The sequence below is a fragment of the Malus sylvestris genome, chromosome 9 (genome assembly GCF_916048215.2).
Source record: "Malus sylvestris chromosome 9, drMalSylv7.2, whole genome shotgun sequence".
NCBI lineage: Eukaryota > Viridiplantae > Streptophyta > Magnoliopsida > Rosales > Rosaceae > Malus > Malus sylvestris.
This window is the reverse complement of record NC_062268.1, coordinates 2,087,191-2,114,561: the sequence shown is the minus strand read 5'-3', so window position 1 is coordinate 2,114,561 and position 27,371 is coordinate 2,087,191. Positions and strand designations below refer to the sequence as shown.

At 38.2% G+C, this 27,371-nt stretch overlaps 2 protein-coding genes and 1 long non-coding RNA gene across 4 annotated transcripts; 1 reads left to right on the top strand and 2 right to left on the bottom strand.

Moving 5' to 3' along the window:
* The first annotated feature begins 1,802 nt into the window (after positions 1–1,802).
* Positions 1,803–13,847, top strand: LOC126583542 (methyl-CpG-binding domain-containing protein 9-like). 2 transcript variants are annotated; one of them, XM_050247954.1, is made up of 10 exons: positions 1,803–2,737; positions 4,409–5,126; positions 5,249–6,364; positions 6,480–7,169; positions 7,985–8,290; positions 8,825–9,160; positions 9,331–9,429; positions 9,568–9,999; positions 10,260–12,440; positions 13,039–13,847. In XM_050247954.1, the coding sequence occupies exons 1-10, from the start codon at positions 2,259–2,261 to the stop codon at positions 13,339–13,341; spliced, it is 6,660 nt and encodes a 2,219-aa protein (XP_050103911.1). In that variant the 5' UTR covers positions 1,803–2,258; the 3' UTR covers positions 13,342–13,847. The 2 variants fall into 2 exon arrangements, with proteins under 2 accessions (XP_050103911.1, XP_050103912.1); XM_050247955.1 differs by having other exon boundaries at positions 2,609–2,737; positions 4,462–5,126.
* A 1,800-nt stretch (positions 13,848–15,647) lies between these two features.
* Positions 15,648–16,407, bottom strand: LOC126583568 (uncharacterized). Its single transcript, XR_007609766.1, has 2 exons — positions 16,297–16,407; positions 15,648–16,090 (listed from the first exon to the last, which is right to left on the bottom strand). It is a non-coding gene; the product is annotated as an uncharacterized LOC126583568 (long non-coding RNA).
* Positions 16,408–16,898: 491 nt separating this feature from the next.
* Positions 16,899–20,564, bottom strand: LOC126583555 (homeobox-leucine zipper protein HAT5). The gene is made up of 4 exons (XM_050247976.1): positions 19,924–20,564; positions 19,667–19,815; positions 18,650–18,889; positions 16,899–17,549 (listed from the first exon to the last, which is right to left on the bottom strand). The coding sequence occupies exons 1-4, from the start codon at positions 20,033–20,035 to the stop codon at positions 17,040–17,042; spliced, it is 1,011 nt and encodes a 336-aa protein (XP_050103933.1). The 5' UTR covers positions 20,036–20,564; the 3' UTR covers positions 16,899–17,039.
* Between the last annotated feature and the right edge of the window lie 6,807 nt (positions 20,565–27,371).

The window sequence follows — 27,371 nt, the reverse complement described above, 5'->3', positions numbered from 1 at the left end:
CATGTTCAAATTTGTTATTGTAAATTAGAAGAATCCTTGAAATATATGATAACAGAGTTTTAAGTGAAGAGATCTCTACTTTGTTTTTCAAAAAATAGAGATTAGTTGTAGAACTTACACCACATCGAACTTTAATGATCTGGAATCCGAACCGTCTCTTTTTCATGTTGCACCTTATAGATCATCACTGCAAAATATTAGCCAAATAAAAAATATTTGATGCATCTAATTGAATTCAAAGAAATTGATGAACAATATGTTCTAAGAAACATTGAAATTTCACCGTAACAATTAAATAGGCAAATGATTTTGGATTGAATTGAATATTTGCAAGGATGACCTATGAGTCAAGACTTACAAAAATATACAGTTCGGACATTGAAGTTCAATTAGAGTGGATCCCATAACTAAACTCTATTTAAAAAAATAAAGATTCTTTCCCTTAAAGATTCTGTATATTATTATTGTAATAAGAACTTTTAATGCCATTTTACGTCCCTCAATTTGGAATCTTTTTCATTCAAATGGGCTCTGAATGGAAACGAAATCTTGGGTCGTCGAGGATGTTTCAACTGGGCTTTTTTCTATATGCGTCTTAAAAGATAATCCATCCCTAACCCAGTAATGCATAGTAATACAGTAATTAGCATAATAATGGTAACTGATTAATACAGTAATTCACGATCCACACAAAGCACAGAAGGAAACGTCTCTTCCTCTTGTACCGCAGATTTCGCGATCTTTTTCACTCTTCATAATTGAGACACCTACCATTTATAATTGCTTACAAAATCATGAGAGATCCAAAGTAATCATTCACTGCAAAGAAATGGAAATGACATAATTGTCATTCCACAAACTTCCATTTTAGCCGGATAATATACTATATCTGGCGTCCACATATGTCTTTCTTGAGAGATACGCGACTTCTGTTTTGTTTAACAGACTAACACCTCATATTTGTCAAATTATACGAGTAAATATGTTGATGTTTCTTTGTCGTTAACCCACTTAATATAGTTGTTTATTGTAGTGATCGACCGCTTGTTTCTTTTATGAGAGATACAGAGGCCTATTATGTCTGACATCTCGCATTTGTCAAATTGTACGCGTAACTGCATTTATCATTAATTTGTCTTGAATACACTAAATGAAGCTATATCCACTATCTCAGATGATCGCGTGCATCTTTCATGAGAGATACGCATATCTGATATCTCATGTTTGTTGCATTATACAATAAACTAAATTGTCAGTTTTTTTGTCGTAAACGCACTTGATGGAGCCATTGACTATCTCATACTCCTGAGCACGTCTTTGATGATATATTTACATGACTGCTTCATCCAACATCTTACGTTTGTTATACTAGTAACTACATTGCCATCACGAGTAACTACATTATGATTACTTTGTCGTGAATGAACTGAATGAAGTTGTCTACTATTAAGAGCACTTGCCTCCATCTCTCGTGGAAGATGTACAAACCTACTTTGTTTGAGATACACCCGTCTACTCAATGAATAAACTTATATTCATCGATCTCAGACGTCAAACTGCATCATTTACGAAAAACAGATACGCATACCTAACACTTCACACTTATCACAACCATAAAACGTTTCTCGAAATAACGGATCACGTAAATTCGTAATCACCATGCATACAATGCCTTAATGACGATCAACAACACGAAATTCTATGAAACTACTTACGAGAGAGATACAACTTCGTCCACAAAAAAAACATGTAAATACATGCGTTCTAACCGTAAACTGTACAAAACGCTCAGCAAGTCACGAGATTCATCTCATCCTACTCTGAACCCAGAGGAGGTTTTCCTACGCAGAGCGACACAGAGCACTGTACTATCGGGGAAGGTGAAGCCCAGTCTGCCGCTCTCCTGATTGGTCCACGTGGGTAACTGTCGTTCTACGTCAGCGAGTACACATATAAATCCCCGGTGAGTCCGCCCCACTTTACCCTTACTTCTCACATCGCAGTTCAAAAAATTAAACCAACAGAAAAAAAAAAGGTCAGAGAGAGAGAGAGAGAGAGAGAGTCTAGAGAGAGAAAGAGGGAGGGTCAGGGCGATACGGTGCGGTCCTCTTTCGGTCTCTTCGTTTCTGTCTTCTTTTTCCTCTGTGTTCCCTCGAACCCAAAAGCCAAAACCTCTCCTTTTCGTTCGTGTCAAATCTCAGCCGTCCGATCAAATGTTACGAGCACCGACCTCGAGCTCCAAACCCCGACTCGGATAAATGGAACTGACGGATTCAGCTGCCGACGAACTCAGAGCAGCGGCAGCCGCCGCCGCCAACGCCGAGCCAACTCGCTCCGTACTCAGCATCGATCTCAATGAGATCCCTTCTCCTTCCGAAACCCTACCCGATTCCTTCGACGTTGTCCGGTCTTACCACGACCACCCTTCGCCGCCTCCCGGCGGCCCGGCCGGAGTTCCCGGCTCAGCTCGAGGATCCGCATGCGCCGCCTGCGGCAAGCCCGAGGTTCGCGGGCACGTGGTGGTCTGCGACGGCTGCGAGCGCGGGTTTCACCTCACATGCGCCGGAATGCGCGGCCGGCAGGCGGTGAATTTGGTGGAGTGGGTCTGCGGGGACTGTCTGAGCGGTGGGGTTAGGAGCAAGCGGTGGCCGCTTGGAGTTAAGGCCAAGCAGATTCTCGATATCAACGCCTCGCCGCCGAGCGACGTCGACGACATCGCGGAAATGCGCGAATTGAGGTAGGTGGTTTCCCGCATTTGCTAAGATATTCAGCTACTAAACTTAGTTTTGCTTTTTCTACTTCTGCTTTCGATTTTTCGAGCTCGTATATGCAAACAAATCTTAAAAACAACGATCGTTAAGGTGTTTATGGACTTACCAAGAATGCCCTGCTCTGTTTATGTGTGGTTTACTACATTTCCCATCATAAATTACATGCTAATAGGCTAGTTCTTGTCGCAGCACTTAATTGCGATCAATGCATGCATGCAAGCATTTAAGGCCATGATAATGCCATTATTTAGCGACTGATTTGGAATGTTCCACTTCGCGCTCTGCATTCGGGTGCCGGTGTTTTGCACCCGAAAGGTTGCTCCTCATTCGAGTATTTGTTTTACATTTTTCAAAGCATCTGGGGAGCCCTGTTGGCTTGGGGTCACCCTTTATCCAGCTTTGATTACCCATTGGCTCATAACTGAGATAATCACTCCAACTCACCACCTTTGGAATACCCAAAAACGAATTATACTCTACATTCCCCAGTCTGCACTATGCACCATGCCACGGGGACTGCCTGTTCGTCCCAAGGCGTTGAATTAGACCTAGGGGAATTTTTGTAGGAATTAGTCTGTCCGATTTTCCTTGTATGAGATTGAAGGGCTTGACATTTGTGTGCCTTTCTCGCTCTCTGTGTGCACGTGTCGGATGAAACACCATGCTACAAGCTTCGTGTGCACGGAAGAAATTGCAGTTTTGGCATTTTATCTTAACTACATTTTTTGTGTTAATTAGGAAGAAATTTATTTTAAAAATTATACTCTTAAAATAGGACAGATCCGTAATGAGCATATTGTTTCAGACTGCTTTAAATTGGATTGTGGATTGGGAAAATAAACTACATGCTAGTGTCTTGTATAAACCATGTACATAAACTAGAAAAAGGAAGCTTTATAACTTCTCTTTGGACATGTGGTATCCCTACTAAGAAACTTCAATTTTCCAAAATGATTTTCAATATATGTGTGTGTGTGTGTGTGTATTTTTAAATGAGTTGCGAGTACTATGGGTATACGGAACTGTCGTAAGAGTTTGCCTTTACACCCAGGTAGCACCTGCAGAATAACTTTGGTATTATACCTTTCGTTGTGTTCCAGCTTTAAGCTGCCACCCATGAATTAAATCAAAACTGATAAGAGCATAACTAGTGTCTTATCGCTTGCATTTTCCTTAAGCGCTTCTAACATTTATGCCGTGGTTGGATTTTCCACCGCTTTATTTCTAAACTAAAATGGTAGAGTTATCCTATATTATGGACCGTTTTCGTACATTTTCTAAACTCATCATTCTTGCCTATTTTGACTACTTCCTTTAAATGTACGCCTTTTGTTGTTGTCTCTCGGGCTTTAAGCTGCTACCTCTAAAGCAACAAAACTGGGGAGCTTAATTATCATTAACTTGTGCCTTACTGCTTGCATGATTCATAAGCGTTTCTAACATTTTTGTGGCTGGTATGGGTTTTACGGTTTGATATTGTGAAACTAAATGGTAGAGTTGTCTTATACTATGGACTGTTTTCTTAGCTCGTCATTATTGCCTCTATTGTCTATTACTCGTTGGTTACTATTTTGATAAATTTCATTAAATGCACATTGTCCATAAGTAGTTACTGCTTAAACTTATTTTGATTATAGAAAGCACACTCCCGGTGGTAATTCTTTTGGTGGCAATCCATTTGGTGCCCCAGTGACAAATTCAAACTTCTTGTACTCTGGAAACGGATATGGCTTGGAAAAAGGTGCTGGGATAATGACACATGCGACTAAAGTGGGTTGGGAAGATATATTGCACTACACACAGACTACGGGTGGAAGCTTTGAGGAATTAAGTTCGAGGTTTCCGCTCGGGAAGCATAGTAATAACAATAATACAGCTATTAGAATACCATCCCGGAGTCCAGATGAGATAGTTCTACAGGCTCTTAGAGATTACGTTTCTGAAAGGCATGGCATACTGGAGGATGGTTGGCGTGTAGAATTTAAACAGTCAACAGCCAGTGGTGAACCATATATAGTATACCGTGCACCAAATGGGAAGACATTTGGCTCAGTATCTGAAGTTGCATATTTTCTTGGCTTGACGCCTAACTACAATTCCATGGGATCTGAAATAAGACGGGAGGGTTCTCTTTCTAATACTGAGAAGACTTATCTACCTAGAAAAAGAAAGTCAAGACTCTTATATGCCAATGGATTAGCTGAAAATAAGGAAAGTTTGCTCAGTGGCTATTGCAAGGAGCTCTCTTCCAATGGTATAAGTACAGAAGCTTTTGCCTGTGGTTTTGGAAATAATGTAAAACTTACTGAAGCAGGGACAGAAGAACATGGTTGCATTGGGTCTCGGCAAAGTACTGTAAGTGTATATTCTCTGTTTGTTATAATGTAAAGCTAATAACGATTCTCCTTAATCAACATAACATGGATGTTATTTCAGCTTGTTTTACTTTTCTGATTTGTGCATTTTTTATTTTCCAGGAGGGATTTCCGGTGCAGTTTGAAGATTTCTTTGTTCTTTCTTTGGGAGAAGTTGATACAAGGCCTTCTTATCATGATTCAAATCAGATCTATCCTGTAGGTTATAGGTCATGTTGGCATGATAAGGTTACTGGTTCTTTATTTGTGTGTGAAGTTTTAAATGGTGGTGATTCTGGACCTGTTTTTAAGGTCAGAAGATGTTCGTGTTCTGCCTTGCCGGTTCCCGAGGGTTCAACTATCCTCTGTAGGTCACAACTTGGCAACTTTTACAGTCAAATTAATCAAGAAAGTCATGACTTGACTTCTGATAATGATGGAAGTATCCAGATGATTCTGTCAGATCCTTCTCCACCTATGGAAAATGATATTTTGTCTTGCCTGAGGAGTTGTTCAGTTGAAGTCAGTGATGTTCAGACATCAGCTGAACCGCAGTTTGAAGATAATTCCGTTTATGAAAAATCTGGAACTCTTTCATCTGCTGATTTGGGTGTGATGGATGACATTGGTGAGATTTCAGTAGAAGACCATTCTTCATCTGCAGCTTGGGGAATGATTTCAAAAAAAATTGTTAATGCTTGTTCTGAAATATTTAAACAGAAGGGCATTCTTAAAGTTTTCTGTAAGCATGTTGAAAATGCTCAAGGCTCCCAAAATGAGGTTATAACAAATGACAGTGGCAACGTGAACCAATCTCCACTGGACAAGTTTTGTAGTTCAGCAGGTTCTGTCAGCATCTCTTCTGAACTTCGGGCCGATGATGAGCCTGGCTTTTCTTATGACGTACTAGCAAATTGGCTAGATCAGGACAGATTTGGATTAGATGTGGATTTTGTGCAAGAACTTTTGGAGCAGCTTCCTGCTGCCCAATCCTGTTCTCAATATCAATTTCTTAACGATAGAAGTTCTAATTCTACACAGCTAACTGTTGGAAATGGGCTTCTAGTGGTTAAAATGGGAGCTGGATTACATGGTAAAGAAGAAGTGTTGGATGGTTTGTTTAGGAGGTCCAAAAAAGTGAAGTTGGTCAAGGATCACCTCAAGAATGATCATCCACCTCCTCATGGGAAGCCATTGTGCTTGAGGATTCCTCCTGCCCTTGTTGATGATGTTTATCAGGTATGAGATGTTTCTTGCAGTTTTTCATTTATTATAATTGTGTTAGTTTTGAGTTTGTGTTGCCACATGATTGACAAGCATGAAGCTTATTCGCCTTTTTTCTTTTTCTACCCAGGTTTGGGAATTATTGTCGCGCTTTGATGAAATTTTGGGTCTAAAGGAGGCTTTTTCATTGGAAGAACTTGAGGAGGAACTTATTGACCCTTGGTTCGGCAGGTCAGATCTTTCAGAGAAGTTCGATAGGGAAAACCAGGGCACTCAAGCTTTAAATTCAAATAGAATTGATTATTCAAGTGGTCAATTATCTTTGACCATGGAGTCTGGCTCGACCGTTTCTAGGAATAATCCACATGCATTCATACATATGGAAACTGGAGCAATGAAGGAGGCAGCTCAAGATAAACTTGCATCTGTTACTTATAGCAGATGTTCTGGCATAGCTTTGACGAAGGCTCATGCATCACTGCTAAGAGTGCTCATAGGTGAGTTGCAGTTTAAGGTTGCTGCCCTGGTGGATCCGAATTTTGATTCTGGAGATCTGAAGTCAAAACGGGGAAGGAAGAAAGACATTGATATTTCAATTCCTGTGAAAAGAGCGAAGGTTAATATACTCCCAATTAATGAACTGACTTGGCCAGAGTTAGCACGGAGATACATCTTGGCTGTATTATCCATGGATGGCAACCTTGACTCGCCTGAGATTACCGCTCGTGAAAGCAGTAAAGTGTTTCGCTGCTTACAAGGTGACGGTGGGGTGCTCTGTGGGTCCTTATCTGGAGTAGCTGGGATGGAAGCAGATGCACTTGTAAGATCAGCTCTTATCCCTTCATGGTCTTTTATTATTCCAACATTTAGTGCTGTTTACTTACGTATTGTTGTAAATGAACCCCCATCTAAACAAAGCTATGTTATATCATCTTGTTTACACAGTTCAGCTACTTTTATCTCCCAAAATACATACCTCTTTAACTTAGTCAACTGCAGCTCCCCATTCAGAATGAAGAAGAAAAAAGAAATTTCTTTAACATCAGTAGGTACTGCAGTCCACAAAGAAGGTCAAACTTTCACTGTATCCTGTAAAGAAGAGAAAGCTATTATGTCCCCGAAAACAATAATCATCCCTTCCTTACTCAAACATTATGCATAATTATTTTGGTATTTGACCCCTGCATGGGATTAAACAAGGTGTCCTCTTAAGAACCAACATACTATCTAGATTAGCTTTTTAAATGTATCTGGTCTTCCTTTAAGGCTGTAGTTGTTCACTCTGACAGTTGTGGCATATGACTGATAACATTTGAACATGTTAGGTTGCACATAAGGCTTAGTTAATTAAATAGTTAAATTGGGAAACGTGTGGCATATTACAAATTGTTTGGCATACTATGCTCTATTGTTTAGAAACGGTATCTGTACTTGTTAGGATGTTAGTTTTACATGTCTCTTATGGGTTCCACTGAGGAAGTGTGATTCATTTCACCTCTTCAATTGGTGGTACTGTAGCATTATGTATCTTTTTCTTCTTTCTTTTGTGTTTTTATGTGCCTCACTCTCCATGTGTAGATCTGGTGCAATGACAGGTGACAAAAACGCATGTTAATCTGTTTCTTTACTTTTCAGTTGCTTGCAGAGGCTACAAAGCAAATTTTTGCTTCACTTAACAGAGAGCATGATGTATTTACCATAGAAGAGGAGGTGTCTGATGGACCAGCTGCTGTTGATAAGAATTTGGGGAATGATGGTAATAAGCCACTATGGGCGCAGGTGTTGGAACCTGTTAGAAAGCTACCGACAAATGTCGGAACAAGAATCAGAAAATGTGTTTATGAGGCTTTGGAAAAGGATCCACCTGAATGGGCGAGGAAAATACTGGAACATTCAATCAGTAAAGAAGTTTACAAGGGCAATGCATCAGGGCCTACAAAGGTGGTTTCTCATTACATAATTATTACTTAACTACTTTTTTCTCCTGGCTGAGTACTTGATAGAATACGAAGATTCATTGTGAATGCCATGTTGACATTGGCCGACTTTTATTGGGAATACATGTTGTGGACATGTTTCCTGTATTATAATACGCCTTTCAACAACAATATTCTGAGGCAGTAATTTACTTATGGTTCTAGGAGCAGTAACTTTGCTCATACTTTAATTTGAATTACCATGAAACTATGACATATTTCTTATAAAAAATTTCTAAAATGATTTTTCTTTTGCACATCGGCTGTAAAATGTAATTTGTTTGTTTGATTAGGTGGAAGGAATCTTTAAACCATCTTAAAACATATTTTCTTGGGATACGCAAGATGAAATTGTGAATGTTCCTTAACTTGCTCCTTACCAAACTAAGGATTATGGTACTGTAAGACTGTCTATGTGTCCAAGTTATATTTATTTGTTCAACCAGTAATAGTAAGCATGATTCTAAATTGGACATTCTTTCTTGTTGGTTGAGCACAGAAAGCTGTTCTGTCACTGCTAGCAGATGTATCGGGTAAAGCATTGCCACAAAAGGCTGAGAAGGGAAGAAAACGGAAGATAAATGTCTCTATTTATGATGTTATCATGAAACAATGCCGCATTGTATTGCGTCGTGCTGCTGCTGCAGATGACACAAAGGTTTTCTGCAATTTGCTCGGGAGAAAGCTAATGAATTCAAGTGATAACGATGATGAGGGTCTTCTAGGATTGCCAGCCATGGTGTCTCGACCTTTGGACTTCAGGACTATTGATTTGAGATTGGCAGCTGGATCCTATGGGGGATCACATGAAGCCTTTCTAGAGGATGTCAGGGAGGTCTGTTTTCTTTGACAATTGGATTTCTTGAAAATTTTTACTGCACACTTCAGCATCTCCGGTGACCCTCTTAGAAACATTACTGAAACTTTAAAGCTGCAAACTTCTGTTTAATTTAAATTTTAATCTGGTGTAGTCCATTAGTTCTAATCGTTACTTTCACTTTGCAGTTATGGAGCAATCTACGTATTGCTTATGGGGATAAGCCTGATTTGGTTGAGTTAACTGAGAAGTTAGCCCAAAATTTTGAAACATTATACGAGGAGGAGGTATGTACCTTTCTGTCCCTTATCCCAACCCACACCTTGACACACACATAAGGCACATTCCTCTGCTGGCCGTTCACTACTCTAATTACAAGCATTTAATCAAGTACCGTACCAGATTCAGTTGTTCTTTCAATGCAGGTTGTCCCTCTTGTTCATAAGCTTGCAGAGTATTCAAAGTTGGAAGGCCTCAGTTCTGAAAGGAAAAAGGAAATTGATGATTTACTTACTTTCACAAATGGGATTCCCAAAGCCCCTTGGGATGAGGGAGTTTGCAAAGTATGCGGCATTGATAAAGATGATGACAGTGTACTGTTGTGTGATACTTGTGATTCTGAGTATCATACATACTGTTTGAATCCTCCTCTTGCAAGGATCCCGGACGGAAACTGGTATTGCCCCTCTTGTGTTGTTTCTAAACAAATAGTTCAAGATGCATCAAAACATCGTCTGGTCATTAGAAGACGTCGTAAAAATTACCAGGGAGAAGCTACCCGGGTTTTCTTGGAGACACTTGCACATTTAGCAGTGAAAATGGAAGAGAGCGAGTATTGGGATATCAACGTTGATGAGGTTTGCACATCGATGCCTTTATGTATAATTTTTCTAGTCACACTAGTAATATGGCTGACCACAAGTGATTGCATTGTCTTACTGGTCCCGCCATTTCTTTTTGGCATGGTCCATTAAAAAAATCACCCTATTGTTATCACTTATTGTATAGCTAGAAAGTGCACCACTGGACCTTTAAAGATTTGAGTATGATGGTGAATTATTGTTATTTTTAATCATTGTTTATAAACTTACAGTTATCCCTTTTACTGTGCTTGCAGAGAACATTCCTGCTGAAGTTCTTATGTGATGAGTTGCTTAGTTCAGCAGTTATTCGTCAACACCTTGAATATTGTTCTGAGACATCAACCGAGTTGCATCAGAAATTGCGTTCTTTATCTGTAGAATGGAAGGTCCTCAGGTCTAGACAAGAAATTTTGGTTTCAAGAGCTGCAAAGGTCGATGCTGGTGACGGTACAAAGGAAGGGATTTCGGCTTCGGTTGAAACCAATGAAAGATGTCTTCATCAACCACAGGTTTTGAGTGGCAGGTCTAACTCCTTCAATGCAGTCTCTGATGATTCGGCACTAGAGGGTGCTCAAGGGTTTGATAAACACCCATCTGTCAGTAATGCAGAATATAATAGCCAACATTCTGTAGACACTGAAGTTAGGGAAAAAGATGTCCATTCTGCTTCAGATGACATCTCTGCACCTGGGAAGTTTTCTTCACATATGACTGCCGATAAAAGTGAAATATCCTCTAGACAAATTGAGTTTCCTTCATCAAATTGTTTGCCACATGAAATCAATGGGTCTAGTAAAGAAATCGGTTGCGTTGATCATCCACAAGACAATGCGGAAATGGATGTTTCTCTGCCTATAGATCAGAAAGGAATTAGCAACCCTTCAGATGTGAGGAGTAATCATGTGGGAGAGCAGATGTCACCTGCTTCTGTGAATGAATCAGAGTCCTACCACCTTGAGTTGAACTCTGTCAAAAATGATTTATCAGTTTTGGAGGATTTGATTGCGAGTACAGAATTCGACCTCTTAAAGGTGTCGGTGCGGAGAGAGTTTTTAGGAACTGATTCCCTTGGTGGCTTATACTGGGTTTCAGTTCTTCCGGGTGGACATGCTTGGATTATTGTAGATCGAAGTGTGTCATTTAAACATGGTATAAATATGAAAGATTGCAGAGACCCTGTATGGAGGAGTTCTGTTACACAGAGTTGTGGTCCAAACAACAGCATTTCCTTTAGGGCACCTTGGGTTTCTTATCAAACTGATACAGAAATTGAAGAACTTATGGGTTGGTTAAAGAACAAGCACCCTAAGGAAAGAGAGCTGAGGGACTCAATTCTGCACTGGAAAAGGTTGAGGTTCCAAAAGTTTGAGAAAATTAGAAGCCGAGGTCAGGATGATCACCTAACTGCTATTTCAGTGACTAGAAATGCTGATAAAACTGAAATTTCTGATCGTCTTGGTACTAGGGCAGCCACTTTGCTGAAGAAGATGTATGGTCCATGCTCCGAGATGGAAACCACCGACATCTCCAAAAAGTGGGGAAAGAGAGCTAGAGTAACCAATGATGAGAAAGGGTACCGGTGTGAATGCTTGGAACCCATTTGGCCCAGTAGACACCATTGCCTCTCTTGCCACAGAACCTTCTCCACTGATGCTGAACTTGAGGGGCATAACAATGGTAGGTGCATTCCAACTTCAGCAGCCTGTGAGAAGGGAAGGGAAATAGGTGATTCTTCTAAAGTTAAGGGGAGTATGAAGTGTGAGATGAATCGGGAAGAGGGCAGAGGTGAACTGAACAGTGTTGAAACTTCTAAAAGTGCTTGTTCAGAGCTTAGTGCAAAGTTGATTAAGTTTCAAAATGGAAGTTTAGGTTGCCCATATGATTTTGAAGAGATCTGCTCCAAGTTTGTGACCAATGATTCAAACAAGGATTTGATACAGGAAATAGGTCTCATAGGTTCACAAGGAGTTCCATCTTTTGCCCCAGCATCTCCTTATCTGAGTGATTCTACGCTAGCGACAATCTCTCAGAAAGATGTCGGTGTATCTGGTAATGGACTGGGGCCTGCCGAACAGCTAGTTTCACAAGGAAAGACTAATGTTGATATTGTAAGCAGTAACAATCTATCCTGGACAGGTGATGGAATGATGTTACTAAATGCTAACAAACTAACTTTGGGATCTCTGGAACGAGGGGAGGAAGGACATTCAAATAGCCATTCTTCTGTTGTGGGGGCTGGTCGTTTCTGTGTGGTCCCCCAGTCTTCTTTGAGGCCCTTGGTTGGCAAAGTTTGTCAAATTTATAAGAGACTCAAGATCAATCTGCTTGATATCGATGCTGCAGTCCCTGAGGAAGCTCTAAGACCATCAAAGGCACAGTTGGAAAGGAGATGGGCCTGGCGTGCGTTTGTTAAATCAGCAGTGACAATATATGAAGTTAGTATTTTTTCCCTTTGTTCTTTGTTTGAACAGTACTTTCTTAATCTTTCTCATGCTATTGAATACATTTGTGCATCTTGCTTGACTAGCTTTGCATATTTGAGGTTGTTAGTTCTGTTACTAATTCAGTTATGTGGTGGAGCATTCTTAGGCCCCCTGATATAATGTTGTAACATACATCAAGGGTTGTGTTACCGTCTAATTGTGAATAAGGGTAATTATCAAATAATAGGTTTTCTGGCAGAATCCAATATCTATTTCTACCCAACGGAGCTCTTTAGCAGTCCAGCATAGACTTGGCTGATTGGTGGAAATTTGATGGTAGCTTGTTATAGCATGATTTTGATTACTTTCAGTAGAATTGACCCGTGGACTAGTGGAGAAATAGCGATCTACACTTTAATTATCCTATTCTTTGGCATGGAATAAAGAAAGCACAAGAAGACTAGATCCTCTCAAACGACCTTTAAGTTATTGTTGCATAATGTGATTTTTATTTTTTGTAGCAACTTTTTGTTTAAACAACCCAATTTAATATCATACGTATCTTCGTCAATTTCTTGGCATGATGCGAATAACATGCTTGGTATTTCAGATAGTTCAGGCAATGATTGTGCTGGAGGACATGATAAAGACTGAGTATCTAAGGAATGAGTGGTGGTATTGGTCATCATTTTCAGCTGCTGCCAAAATTTCAACTATCTCTGCACTTGCTCTGCGTATATACTCTCTTGATGCTGCTATCCTGTATGAGAAGATGCATCCTAGTTCCAATCTGACCGACAAGTTGGAGCCCAGCAGCGCACTGGACCTGAAGCCGCTTCCTGTTTTGGATTCAGCAGAAAAAACAAGGTCAAGCAGGAAATCTAACAAGAAAAGGAAGGAGACAGAGGGTTGATATTAGTGTGATTCTGAGTTTGTGGAGATTAATCCGGACAGGGTTGTTCTCAGTGGACATGAAGCAGTTGTGGGTGACAGTGAAAATGACCGTCACACCACATTTTGGGTGGCATTGGACCAGAACAAACCAACAACTAGTTTGACAAATTGAAGGTAGTCACTGCCGCTGCTTCTGAAGCGTTGATCTGTACATAAAGGGTAAAGCTTACATGCTAACTTGGATGCGGAGTATGAAAGCAGTGTTTGTACAATATCTGCTTAGAGGATTCGAGTAGCTGGACAAATTTTATATGTGCAGATGAATCCAATTTTCAATGATTTCTGCTGCTGCTCTCAGAATTGTTGCTTGGAAATGGAGAAAAGGAATCAACTGGCAAAGAGAGCGAGACCGATATATAGATATAGTGGGAACTTAGTGTAAAAAGACAGAAAAAACGAAAAAGAAAAAAATTGGCAAATGTTGAGCTTTTCAGGTTTTTAGGCAATATTTCATTCTTTATACAACTCTCTCTCTCTCTATCTCTCTCTCTCTCTCTCTCTCTCTCTCTCTCTCAGAGTGGCAGTTCTTGAGGTATTTGTGCTGGCTGATGAACCTCTGGGTCTTACTTTTTTACATCGCGAGGACTCAGGGGTGTTGGCATTGGCACTCTTTTCACATGTGATATACTAAGGTTATTGGTTCTCACTTCTCGGTGCTTTGCTGGCCGACCAATTTTCTATTCAGGTAGTCTGCGGACGCTGCACTCTGCTGCCAGCCTTCCCTTTGTAGCCGGGTAACAGGTAACAGAAGTGCATTGTTTGTCAATTATCATTACTGCAAATTTTCGTCGGGGGAAGAATTATATAGTTACTTAGAATTGCGCAGCTTTTGATTAGATCATTGGTAATGTTATCTGAGACTTATATAAGCTCCATGGGACCAAGAAAGCTAGGTCTGTGAGCTTCTGTGAGCACCATTGCACTTTATGCATCGGTCGGTTGGACCTTTGTTTAGCCGGACGATTCTTTTGGCTTGATTGAGCCCTGGTTTGGCTTAGCTTAACTTTTATAAAAAGTGGGTATGAAAAAAAGTTGGAGCATTTTAGTGTTTGGTAAACACTTTAAATCAGTTTTTTTTTCAAAGTTATGAGTGAAAAAAGCTGAAAACTAGAGGCTGGAATGGAAATAGCAGCTTCAACAAAACGGTTTATTTTGGTAAAACATGGATGAACAGTAAAAAATAAATGAACTTGGTAATACGTCGGGTTGCAAACTTCAATCTAATTGACGATGGTGATCTAACCCTGACCATCGCACCAAACAAACACTGATCCTTTGATTCAAAGGTACAATAAGATGCAGTGAGACAAAGAAAACATTTTTCTTTGATCTAGAAACAACAAAACGACGTTCAAATTGTTTTGCAGGACCGAAACGCTAGACGGGAATGAGTCAATTGCAAACGTTTCGAGCTGTGGGGTGATCTCCCCGTCAAATGAGATGTGGGGAAGGGTACAAAGGTGGGTGAGGATTAAGAAATTTCAGGAGGGGGATCGTCTGTTTGTCAATTGTTGTTAAAATGGAGAGATATTATTGTGAAACCATGGTGGGGCTCCTCTGGTTTTGCTGGGTTACTTATATGTTGCGAAACCTTTCTATCTCCCCCATTTCTCAATTTGTTGGTTGAAAGAGGATAAGCATTATCCATCTAAGTCCTTAAATTAAGAATTGCTAATCCAATCCCCATAACAAATCCAACACCTCAACCTCTGTTCGTAAACTACAAGATAAATGATGAGCAGCACCAATCTAAAATCAAAATCTAAAACAAAAATCAAATCTAAAACCGAAACGAAAAGATGGAAGGAGCAGCATCAATCAAGAAGAAAGAGTAGTTCAATCAAAGAATTCAGTTGCGCACCCGGATGCGATTTCAGTTTGTGATGTCTTTGTTTATGAATGGGAAGTGACTACATAAGAGATGAAATGGAGGGGATGAAATGACCATCTTATCCTCACATGTGAAATTATTTTTTTTTAAATTTCTTAATTATAAATATTTAAGATAAAGTTTATAAATATTTTTATTTTAAAAAATAAAGTATATTTAGTGATTCATCTTTATTTGTTAAGAAAATTAAGTTAATGACATATCTAGTATTATACATTTTTTTGTATAACCGCTTTTTTTAAATTAAGTTAATGACATATCTGGAAATTAAGTTAATGACATATCTAAGTTAGTGATTCACCTTTATTACATAAAAATTTACCAAACATTATATAACCGTTTTTTTCTTTTTCAAAAGCACTTTTACAAAAAAGTTTACCAAACACTCTACTGTTTTATTTCACAGTTGCTTATTCTCATGGCACAACATAAGCAGTTTTTTTTCAAAGCATAGCAATACCAAACCAACTACTACATGTGTATTGTGTTGTTCGGATTTGTTTCCTCTGTAGCCATTGGATATGATGTTATCGTTGTCGATGACCAGTGCAATGTGTCTTTCTTTGTTCTCTCTATAGCAGATGGTTTGTATATATGTAAGTTGATTTCGGGTTTGGGTTCATCCTACATGGGATTGGCTAGACTACCTGATACGTTTTGGAGGTTGATCGCCGTCAAAGTAGTCGGAATGCATCCCTTCTCTTTCCTCGCCAAGCTACCGGCCCTTATAACGGTGCCCAGCTACCGGCGGTAGATGATAACTTAGAATTGCTCAGCTCGTCTCTTCCGTTTGATTTGGATCATTAGCAACAATTATCTGTGATCTATGTAAGCTTAGTAGGATCAAAGAAGAGATTTGTATTGACATCTTTGCCCGTGAATATATAACGTGTTGGATATAAGTCAACAATTTGTGATTTAAATATATATGCTAATAAACAATAAATGCAATAGGAATTAACAGAATATAAACTAGAATACGAATTATAAAAACAGACAACTTGAAGATCGAGGCTTGCGTACCGCAATGTCCTTGAAACAGAAATTTCGTCCCTACTCAGTGCTTGTAGTTCTACAGACGTCTGCTTCACCAGGATTCAACGATCTAAGTCAGAAATTCCAGCATCGGAAAATTGACTTCTGGCGAATATTAATGTGGTTCTCTCAGAAAGGATGTTTATGATTGCAGGAGAAGATTTATAATTTTTCTATTTCTAAATGCCATGCAGATGGATGTATATATAATCTGATTATACCTGTTCGCAACAGGTATGAGGAAGGGATGCATTTGTTGAGAGACATCTGCTGAAAATGGTGTTTTTGTTTTTGCGTTTTCACACTTCAGACTTCATCTGTTGGTAAAAATAAATAATTAATTAATTTAAATTCGAAATTAAAAATAATTAATTAATTCCAAAAATAATTAATTAATCTTTTGACAATTAAATATATATTAAATATATATTAATTATAATTAATTATATATATTAATTATCAATTAATTAGTACACCCCAAAGCCCAACCCCAAAGGTGAGCCCAATTTTAGTCTCCAGGCTTATTACTCCAATCACTTTCTATAAAGGACAAAGCCTTATAAAGTGATAAAATCTTTTGGGAATGGCCATTATGGGACAAATAAATTTCTACTCAAACTATTCAAATTTCCAACATAACGTCGTTGAGGAAAACACTTTATTACACTTTCAGGGGAAATAGAGTAATTAAGCAAATAGGTAGTACACTTCAATTTAGGGGATTTAGCCATTTATGACCATCCCCACCAGTTCAAAGAAACACCTTCCTCCTGTGCTGCTTGCTGCTCCGCTGCTGCGGCTGCAAAGACATCGGAGAAGTAACACTGGCCGTCATCGCTACCGTCATCTTCTTCTGAGTGGACTCCTCTACGATGATGTTCTACATGATCATGTGGCGCCGTGTATTGATGATGATGATGATGATGATGAGTGTCATGATCATGAGAGTAGTAATTGTGGATGTTGTTTGGGAAATTATAGGAGTCACTGCTGTCCACAGGCTGAGGGCCTTCGGCCTCGTCCACCACGGCACTTCCTCCGCTCCCTGAGCTCAGGCGGTCCTCCACCTTGACGCTGCAGCTATACTGGAGACTAGTTATCGGAACAACCTCCGTCAACTGATCACCGGCTGGAAGAAGAGGGCCGCGCTTCTCGTCATCGTGATCATCCGCTGCAAATGCTGTTGCTTTTGTGCTACTAGCCTGCTCTTTACCTCCAAGCTTCTCGTTTATGGAAACCACCTGTATTCATTTGATATAATTAATTAAATTCCAAATTTTCATGCGTGAGATCATATATTAAAAAAAAATGCATGAGATCATATAGTAATTTAAGTTATATAACTAGATCAAAACGAGTGTGCAGCACTTCGAACGTTTAAGGGACATTCACATTTTGATTTGAGATATACTTCGCGAATTTTGTGTAAAGGATAAAGTATAAGGAGAATGCGTTCATCGCAAGCGCGATGTTCCAAGCTACTAATAACTCGAAAGATGATTGTAACAGTAAAATCCGTCTCATAAAAGTCTTTCTTACAAAAGTACTTACCAATGAATGATGATGAAATGTCCACTAACCATTTTAACATGCATCTTTATATATATATATAACTTGGAAAAATACCACAGTATATTCGTTCTGTGACTCTGAAAGTGGCTTTTTTATATTCACAGTGGGGTTTGACACAGATGCTATCTGTTTGATGGAAAGATATAAAATAGTGACGAATCTGATGTGTAGGGACCACATTAAATTTTCATTTGTTTTAGCTAGGTGTTCCCTAAGGTACAATACATAATTTTTTTTTCATACAATATATTTTGTTAGATTTGATGTTAGATTAATCATGGGTTCAAACTCATGTCATCATGCAATAAAGGATCATTTGCAAGTACAATACTGTGGTAAAGGATCACTTACATAAGAAAAAGAATTTGATCCAACACTCATATCATAGGGATTCGATTTAAAAAAATAAAATGTTGGCTGTCGATTACCTACCTCACTCCCTCTCCTCTTTTATTCGGATTTAAGACTGACAACATAAAATAAACTTATACAGACGGAATCATATATGAATAATAATTTGCGGCAATATCATGCTTTTGTCCGACTTCAAGTCAAGTTATTTAATATGTTATTAGCGCTTTAAAGATAATTGTTATGTTCACTCTCCTTAAAACTATAAGGGATTATTGCAAATGATATTTTGAAGTGCTAATAATAGTTTTCATTAAAATAAAGTCGATTTGAAATGATTTTAATCTTTCTCTCATCTGAATTGAAAAAATTACTTGGAAAACCAGGTAATGCAATACTAGTGATAATTTAAAATTACCTGGGATTTGAGCTTCTGATTCTCCTTGAGGATGGAGTCGTAATCAGACAAAAGGGTGTCATAGGAAGACTTGAGAAGGTCGTAATCGCGCTCGAGCTGCTTGGTCTTCCACCGAGCGCGGCGGTTCTGGAACCACACGGCCACCTGTCTCGGCTGCAGTCCTAGCTTCTTGGCCAGCTGCGTCTTTCGCTCCGGCTCCAGCTTGTTCTCTGTCTCAAAGCTCTTCTCCAGCATATGCACCTAATCATTTTAATTAATCACAGAGAAAAAGAATCAACACTATGATCTCGTAACAGCGACGTGATCAATTTACAGCCATCAGATTGATTTTATTACTTTGATCATATTCATATCTGATGATTTGATTGCATGCTATATAACAAAGTCAAAAAGAAGAGAACAAAGTTGAGATAGATCAGATAACCATCTGATGAATCGATGCTGATAAGGTGAATATGCCAGCATCAGCATATATACATATATACCTATCTATGTATGTGTGTATGGTCACCATCCATTCAAAACAACAACAACAACAACCAAGTCTTATCCCACTAAGTGAGTTCACTCTATAAATCCTAGAACGCTATTGCACTTGGTTTTTGCATATTTGAGCCAAAATCTATGTCATGGCCAAATATTTAGCTTAATTAGGGTTAAGGAATATAATTCTAAGACAACTTAACAGATTAAAAAGAGAGGCAGATGCACGTTAGTTCAGTTGACCTGGACAGTGTGTGTCCCTTTATACCCTAGTTCGAAATTCAGATCATGTTCAAGTAGATTAGACTATACTAGTGAAAAACACACTGATAGCCACAGAATAAACCCTAATTGTTGTTCTCGGGACACAAGAGGTTTTAGCCACGACAAACCGTGCTTTTGTGTGGCCTCTTTGACCATTGGCCACGGTATAATTAATACTACTTGTCACCGGACTTTTTACAGTTCATTCCGACTTTTTACTGTTAGTTTAGGATATGATCACCTTGTAAAAAAAACGAGAGATGTACAAACCTGGTCAGAAGTGAGGCGGCGCTTCTTCTCCGGCAGCTGCTCGTCGTAGTATTCCTCGTCGAACAGTTCGTCCTGCGACGAGGAGGAGCTGAAAAAAGGTCGCCTCCGTGAGCTCTCCTGATCCATCAATCCCATCATCGATCTTTGCCCTTCATCATGAACAACCAACATCCATAATCCCAAATCATTAATATACTAATATAAATCAATAATCAGCTACCATAATCAACAAAGTCAAGATTTGATCAAGTAATCACCTCGAAAACCGTGATCAGGATTGCCGAGGAACAACATGTTGCCACCACCACCTTGCTGGCAAACCGCCGACGACGGCGAAGGTTCAAAGAAAAAACGGCCCGGCTCCATCATCTTTTCCAGCTAAACAACTGATCTCTTGATCTTCCTCTGGTGAACTCCGAGCGCTGGCAGGAACTGGTGGCGCGTGAATTCTCCGCCGTTGATTCTTTCTTAAAGACTGAATATTATTATGTACTTTGTTTTAAGGGGTCTGGAATTAATTAGAAAATCATAATCTTGTGGCGGAAAAAACTGGTGCTCCAAAGCAACCTCGCCGGAGTCTCCAAAGGACATATACAAAATCCCATCATACCACCACCGATCTTTTCCAGCACTGCCGCCCGAACAACGGTTATGGCGAAGAGATATAGTAATATTGAAGCTTTATGTAAGACAGGTTCAATAGTAGAGAGTACTATCAAACAAGAAGTTGGAGTTTAACGCTCCAAAACCTCCATGGAAATTGAGATGGTAAGGCCGCCGGAGCTTAATTGAAAGTCCGCCGGAGAAGGAGGATAGGATTTTTGCAAGGTGGTGGCAGAATTGGGATATGGTGATCGGTGCGTCGCTCCTAGGTGTTTTTTGCAGCTAAACTTGAAAGAGGCGAGTCTAGCCCATTTTATATACGTCGCATGCATATGCAACGTCGAAAATACCCTTTGAAATTGACTTCCACGGCATTTTCTCATTGGATATTTGAGTATTTTCGAATTGTTGGACTTGAGTGCATGTGGATAAACCATTGCCACAATTTTCCTAACAAATCTAGATGTAGGGAAGTTAATCACGGTGTAGTTTAGTGCATGGCGCGAATTCTAAGTATTGTACAGGGTTGGCTTAAGATTCGATTTTTGGGACGGTTGAACTACACGATGGTGGTTGGAGAGAAGTTGCAATGCCTTTGTGAGTTTTCTCAACTTTTAAAATAGTGAACTGTCGTGACTTCGCCACCAACTGATTTTTTTTGTAAGAGAAGAAAAGTTGAGTTGAGGAGTATGTTTATTACTTTGCATCTGATAAAATCTTATTTTATGTAATTTAAACTAGATTATAATATCATTCGAATAAGATGAAAATGATTTTACATCTAACAAAGTACGAAATTTTATTTTCTTTTGAATATTTTGAAGAGAATAATTCTATTCCAAAAAAAATGACCAAAACTAAATAATTTTTTTTGTAGTGATGCAACAAGGACGGGCCCACGGCACATCTGTTCATGTGGGATGCGTCGTGGGGTGTGCGGGTTTTTGAGGCTTATCGTGGTGCGAGTGCCAGCCAATAAATAGGTCCCATGCTTGGTGGTCGGGGGATTGTCTGATCCACATCACCCCAATTGTTGTGTTCTGATAAACGGTTCTGATTCTCTCCTTTTTTTCTAAACATTTTTTACCCGGCCAACTCCAACCCTCTCTCTCTCTCTCTCTCTCTATCAATTTTTTATACAAATATCATAACCAACTTCTAAACTCAATTGCTAATGGAGAATCTCAACATTTCTTTTTCATTTGGTAAAAAAAAATCGGGCGAGTGATTTCCGCACGTTCATCTTTTTTTCTTTCAATCTTTATAATTCTTAACTTGAATAAATTAAATGAGAACGAATCGGGAAAAGTATATACTATATCACTTACTATTTGTCTATAAACACTACAAGTTACATATTTCGTTAATTTTTTAAGGGACGGGTTGATGGGTTTGCCACAACAGTACATCTTTTCAGAGGCTGAAAATGCTCACAGAAACATTTCACAAATTATTGACAAAGCATGTTCCACATGATACAACAAGGATCAAACACAAGTTAATACCTTTAATTTTAGAGTTTTCTTCTTCTTGTTCTTGCCTAAACCATAGCAAACTCCTTGCTTAAATGTTCCTTCTGCTAAGTAGCTGTAAGCCTATAACCAATTTCCTATATAAATGCAAAGCAGAAGAAACAAAAGGGAGTGGCCTCGTCTAAATTAAAGTCAAATGAAAATGGTGGGGTTACTTTTTTTATTTCTGATCATTTCATTGTCGATATTTGACACAATTTAAGATTTTTTTGAGAATTAAGAGATAAATTTTGATAAGGCTGATTGATTAGAACAACTTCTGTATTATAAAATCAATATGGAGTAAGGTAGATGTGACAACTTGTTCCTACTTTTCACTGTAATTTCTTTTCCATTGATGTGTTTTGACATTTTTACCTTTTTTGGGCAAAAATGGAATCTGACGTGGACGTGGTTTCGGCTTTCAGTTTCTTCTTCCTAGTTTCATACTTAAATAGTACTCGTCAATACGAACGCATGAGCTCGTGTTAGACTCGAATCAGACATGTAACGAAAAAGTTATGCTTCGTTAAAGTACGTTAATTACAGATATTTTTGTACACTCGCATACAAAATATCAGTGTCGGAAACACTGTGCTGGATAGATTTTTTGATTCCTTTTACTGTAGGAAATCTGAAAAACCTATCCGTAATTTCTTTTTAACCTAACCCGCGCCTTCCCTTGTCACTCACCAATCAAACTTTCCCATTTTCACTCTTACCAATCACATCTCTTCCCACTTCCCTACACCCAATCAGAAAAAAAGAGAAAAAGCACCATCTCTCTCTTCATTCTCTCTCCCCCTCCCGAAGTCTCTCATTCTCTGTAATCGCCATGAACGAACACCAAAGCTCGTAGATCGAGCCCAAAAATCACACCATTGTGTTCATCTCACCACCATGAACACAATTATGCCCTTGGATCGTGGTTTGACCGAGTTTTGGACGTCGAACTCAGAAGTTCCGACTAGGCTTAGTTTTTCCCTACGAGTTGCGAACAAGTTACAAGTTTTTAGGATGTCTAAAGGCCTCCACTCAACTCCCTGAGGTCTTTAGTGAAGGTTTGGGGAAGCTTTAATGTGAAACAACCCGGTTTCAAGAAGTTGAGTTTTTGGCCGAACCTTTCGAGGCTTTTTCAAGCCACATTCGTCCACTTTTTGGACTTCAAAAAGGTATAACGCGATTCTACTCTTCATAAGCTTCATTTCTAAATAAATTTTGTGAAAAATAGTTGAAAAATGAAGAAGATATAAAGGTTTGAAATTTTACCCAGAAACCGGCGGAAATTTCTAGATTCCGGTGAGTTCAGACGACGGCGGACGGAGGCGACCGCCGAGGACCACCGGAGAAGATGAAGGAATATTCCGTCAAAGTTGACGGAATATTCTAACAGCGTCAGGTAATGCTGTTAAACTTTGTTAGTTATTTAACGGAATATTCCGTCAAACAGACAAAATATTCTTGACGAACATTAGGGATGCCTGGGCGTGGTGGCAAGTATGGCCGTGCCTTAGCCGGTGCGTGAGGGCGTGTCCGATCTCTGATTTGCTTTCTGTCAATTTGTGTAGGTCCGTGACGTTAAGTAAATCGATTTCGTATATTCAAACCTTATATTTGAGCAATCTACGGAGGTTTTATTTAAGTTTCCATATAGGTATTATTAAACTAATTAAATTAGTAATTTCACATTTAGGGGAAACGTATCCTGAGGACGTACGGGGTCAAGTAAGGCTCGGAGGCTTCGTTTCGACTGCGTATCTGTGAGTGGGCAGTTTGTTTTTATACCTATATATAATAATAGTTTCCATGAATGCGTATTTACTTCATTTTTACACTTATATTGCCAAGTATCGTTATTGTGATATTAAATGTGATAAATGCTACTATATGGTTGGTATATTACTGTCATGACATTCATACATATTTGTATATACTCATCTTGCTGCACCCCGGTATTTGTACTCTTCCCCAGGCCAGGGCCAGTCATTCACGTGTATGTTCACATCCGCACCATTCGCTCGTTTTGGATCCAAATTAGGTGCTAACTTGTCGTACAAATTGCATTAGGCAATTCCGACTTGTATGTGACCGTGCTTTTGCACCAGCCTTCACGTGATCATAGTACTAGAGCGTATTGATTACACCCAATCCTGTTCGTGTCATAATTTATCTATACGAACTCGTGTGTCAGCTTAGATGGATGAGCACTTATTTATACTTGATTATCATATGAGTATACTGCAACATTTGATATATCATGACTTGGCATACTTCTGGTTATATTGTTGTTGTATTGTTGTTTACAAACTTATGTAGTATGTTTTAAGGAAATTATACTTATTTTACAGCGAGATGTTATTATATTCGAAAATAAAGGTTTACTACAAACGTTGTTTTGCTGACTCACTCAACTTTGTTTTTCGCCCCTCCAGGTTTAGTATTTGTGCTTACGTGTAAACGAGGATTCTGGCAAATCTCAGGAGATAGTTATCTTCAGTGGTATAACCCTCATCCTATTTACTATATTGTCTTATGCTCTGACATCAAGTGTGAAATGGGTTTAATTCCGCTCACCCGTGCACTCTTTTGACTATGCACTTTTAGGTTTAAATTTATTAACTTCCTTTTCCACTACACTACACTTTATGGTTTTGTCACCCTCTAGGTGTCGGCCAACACAACTTAATTTGGAGTCCAAGTAAACATTCTAGGTCGGGATATGTCCGTAGAACTGAAATACATGGTAAAGATCCTCTCCGGATCAATTCCCTCTGAATCCCCAATAAGGATCCTTTTATACCTGCATCAGCGCAGACCTCGTATCGTAACCCTCACCCTCGCGACCAGCAGGCCGTCTTTCTCTCGTTGCCACCGGCAATGACGGTGAGCTGGGATCAATGACATAATTGACACCTTAACCCAAAATTTTATCCCAAGACATGGCTACTATTCCCCTATCTGAGTGACGAACGCAGTCATATTTTAGTGCTTATAGCAATATTGTGCCACGCACTTAATATTATAATGTAGTTGAAGATGATTTTTCAATAGTTTAATTACTAGTGCCAAAATTATGCCATTTTCTTTCTCTAATACTTGAATTCAACCTCCATTTTTTTTTAGTTCTATACTTTTAATTAAATATAAGAAAGATAAAAAACTTAATCATTCAAGGGAATCGAGGGATGAAATGTACTTGTCATGTGGTGCATCAAACGTACAATAAGTTGATTAACAAACGATTTGTCGATATTGCCGAAATATAATATGAAAGGTAATGCTTGGAGACTATATTTAAATTGTATTTTGTATATCAGATATAGTTGTTGATGATTAAATTGTTACTTAAATGTTGATTAACGTTCTTATTTTTTTATTGGTGAAATATCATGTAGTTTGAATTGTTGTCTAAAAAGTTGGTCAACCTAAGTATATTATATATTAAAGAAATGTTGTTGAGAGTATCAATCCCATATCCGAAAAAAAAAAGACCTTGCTTGCACTTATAAGTAATTGCGGTATTCTCCATATTACCAATTAATTTTAAGGAAAACTAATAAAAGACTTGAAAACTTTGAGTTTTAAAAATATGGTTTTTTTGTTAAAGTAAACAATACTGTGAGCTTTTCATTAAAATTCTCATAATTTTATGGTGGAACCCCAACTTTATTTATTGTATCAGAGCAAGGTTGTCGCGTGTGTGAAACCCCTGACCACACATACTTCATATCACTCGATTTATGGTGTTCAAACATATATAAGAATTGCAGGTTGTTTAGCAACTGCACTTGGAAGAGGACCATCAAACTTCGTATTTATGGGACCCTGAGAGAATAAAAGTTTTTCTTTTTGTAGTGGAAGATAAAGGAAAAATAGAGACTATCCACAAAAGTAACAAAGTTACAAAAAAAGTAAATTTTTCTAATTATTTTCTTCTTCCTTTTAATTAAATAATTTCAGTCGACTAATTTGAAAGGTGTAAAGACATCTTTTCAAAAGGATGTTGCATACTCTGCTAGTTTTCGATTTTGTCCCGATAAGAATTTGTATCAACCTTTGCACATGAAGACCTTATTTGTGAATATTCAACGCTTTGGTTATAATTTTTCTTCTAAGTGTTATTATTATTCTAAGCTGGACTACGATAAGGGAGAATAATTTAAATTCGGCACATTATAGGTTGAAGAGAAAGACTTTATTCACCAAGACAGTTTACCATTTAGTAATTTTGCTACCTTAATTATAAGTTAATTATACTGACAATTTAACGAGGATATTAGCAGATTTTTCACCACAATTTCAAAATGATTTACAATGGATAAACTCATAGACTATTTCAATCAATTTTCATTGTCAAAATCAAATTGTGAAGTTATATCAATTTCAAAGACTATTCTGATTAAACAATGTAAAGGAAAAAAAGCCTGGATGCACATTATTTTGGTGCTTACCAAGGTGGTCCATTTGGTATTGGCAGACAGGAATTTTCCTCTATGTTATATATATATATATATATATATATATTATATGTATTTGGTGAGTTCATACAACATTGACTTAACCAATCTAGATCAAAGCATGTGATGTGTCATGAGAAAATGATGGAGGTGCACATGTGTAAGCATCTTAAGTTTGTCTTAGAAAATAAGCAATATAATATTAATGAAATCCAGAAAATTAAAATGTTCAAGCAATACAACTGATAAAAAAATGCAGCTCGAATCTTATAGATTGCAAAGTAGCTTATCATAGGGATATAGTGGATAGATATTGAGTTTTTACTTATGCATTTCGAGTTTGAAACTTTACATTGATCTAATTATTGTAATAGTTTCGAATTCGCTATTTTCCTTTAATAATAAAAATTTTAAAAAACATAGAGATCTAATTCACATCTAACATTTTTTTTTTAAATTTTGATAAATTTAAAAATTGAAATAGTATTGATAGATCATAGATTAGATGAATGTCCATTTTCCATGTGTTGGCCAGTTGTGTACCAATGGCTTCGTTCTCTAATGTGGGAATATATACGTAGCAATTTCAAATTTAATAATTAAAAAAAAAGAATCAAATTGAACAATTAAAATTAAAATAAATACTTTCCATCCTAAGAAGGAATGAGATTCACTTCTCCCCAGAAGATAACAAGTCCTCAGAATCTGTTTCTTTAAGCAAGAAAGATGGTAAGCATTTTACAAGTACAATTTTGTCAATCTTTTATTCTCTTCAAGCTATAGCAGCAATAGGGTTTCTGAGTCAGCAACGGAATCAAGGAAACAGCCCCATCATCGATCACTTTTTCTCCTTTTCAGTGGACTTAGCTTCCGCCGGCGAGCACATTGCGTATAAAACGTGTATATCTCTTTTTAAGATTAGGTGCGCATATTCTCCATCCTTATTTAGAGGAGCATACTTTCATAATACGGTGTAACTACTTTCTTTTTACATGAGATAAGAAGAAATAGTGACTCTGGAACTGAGAATAAAAAGTCGTCAAAAGATTTGCAATCTTGCTCTTGAACTTAGTTGAGTCATGAAGATCAAGTTGGATAGATATTATATGAGTTTGATGCATTAAAGATAACTAT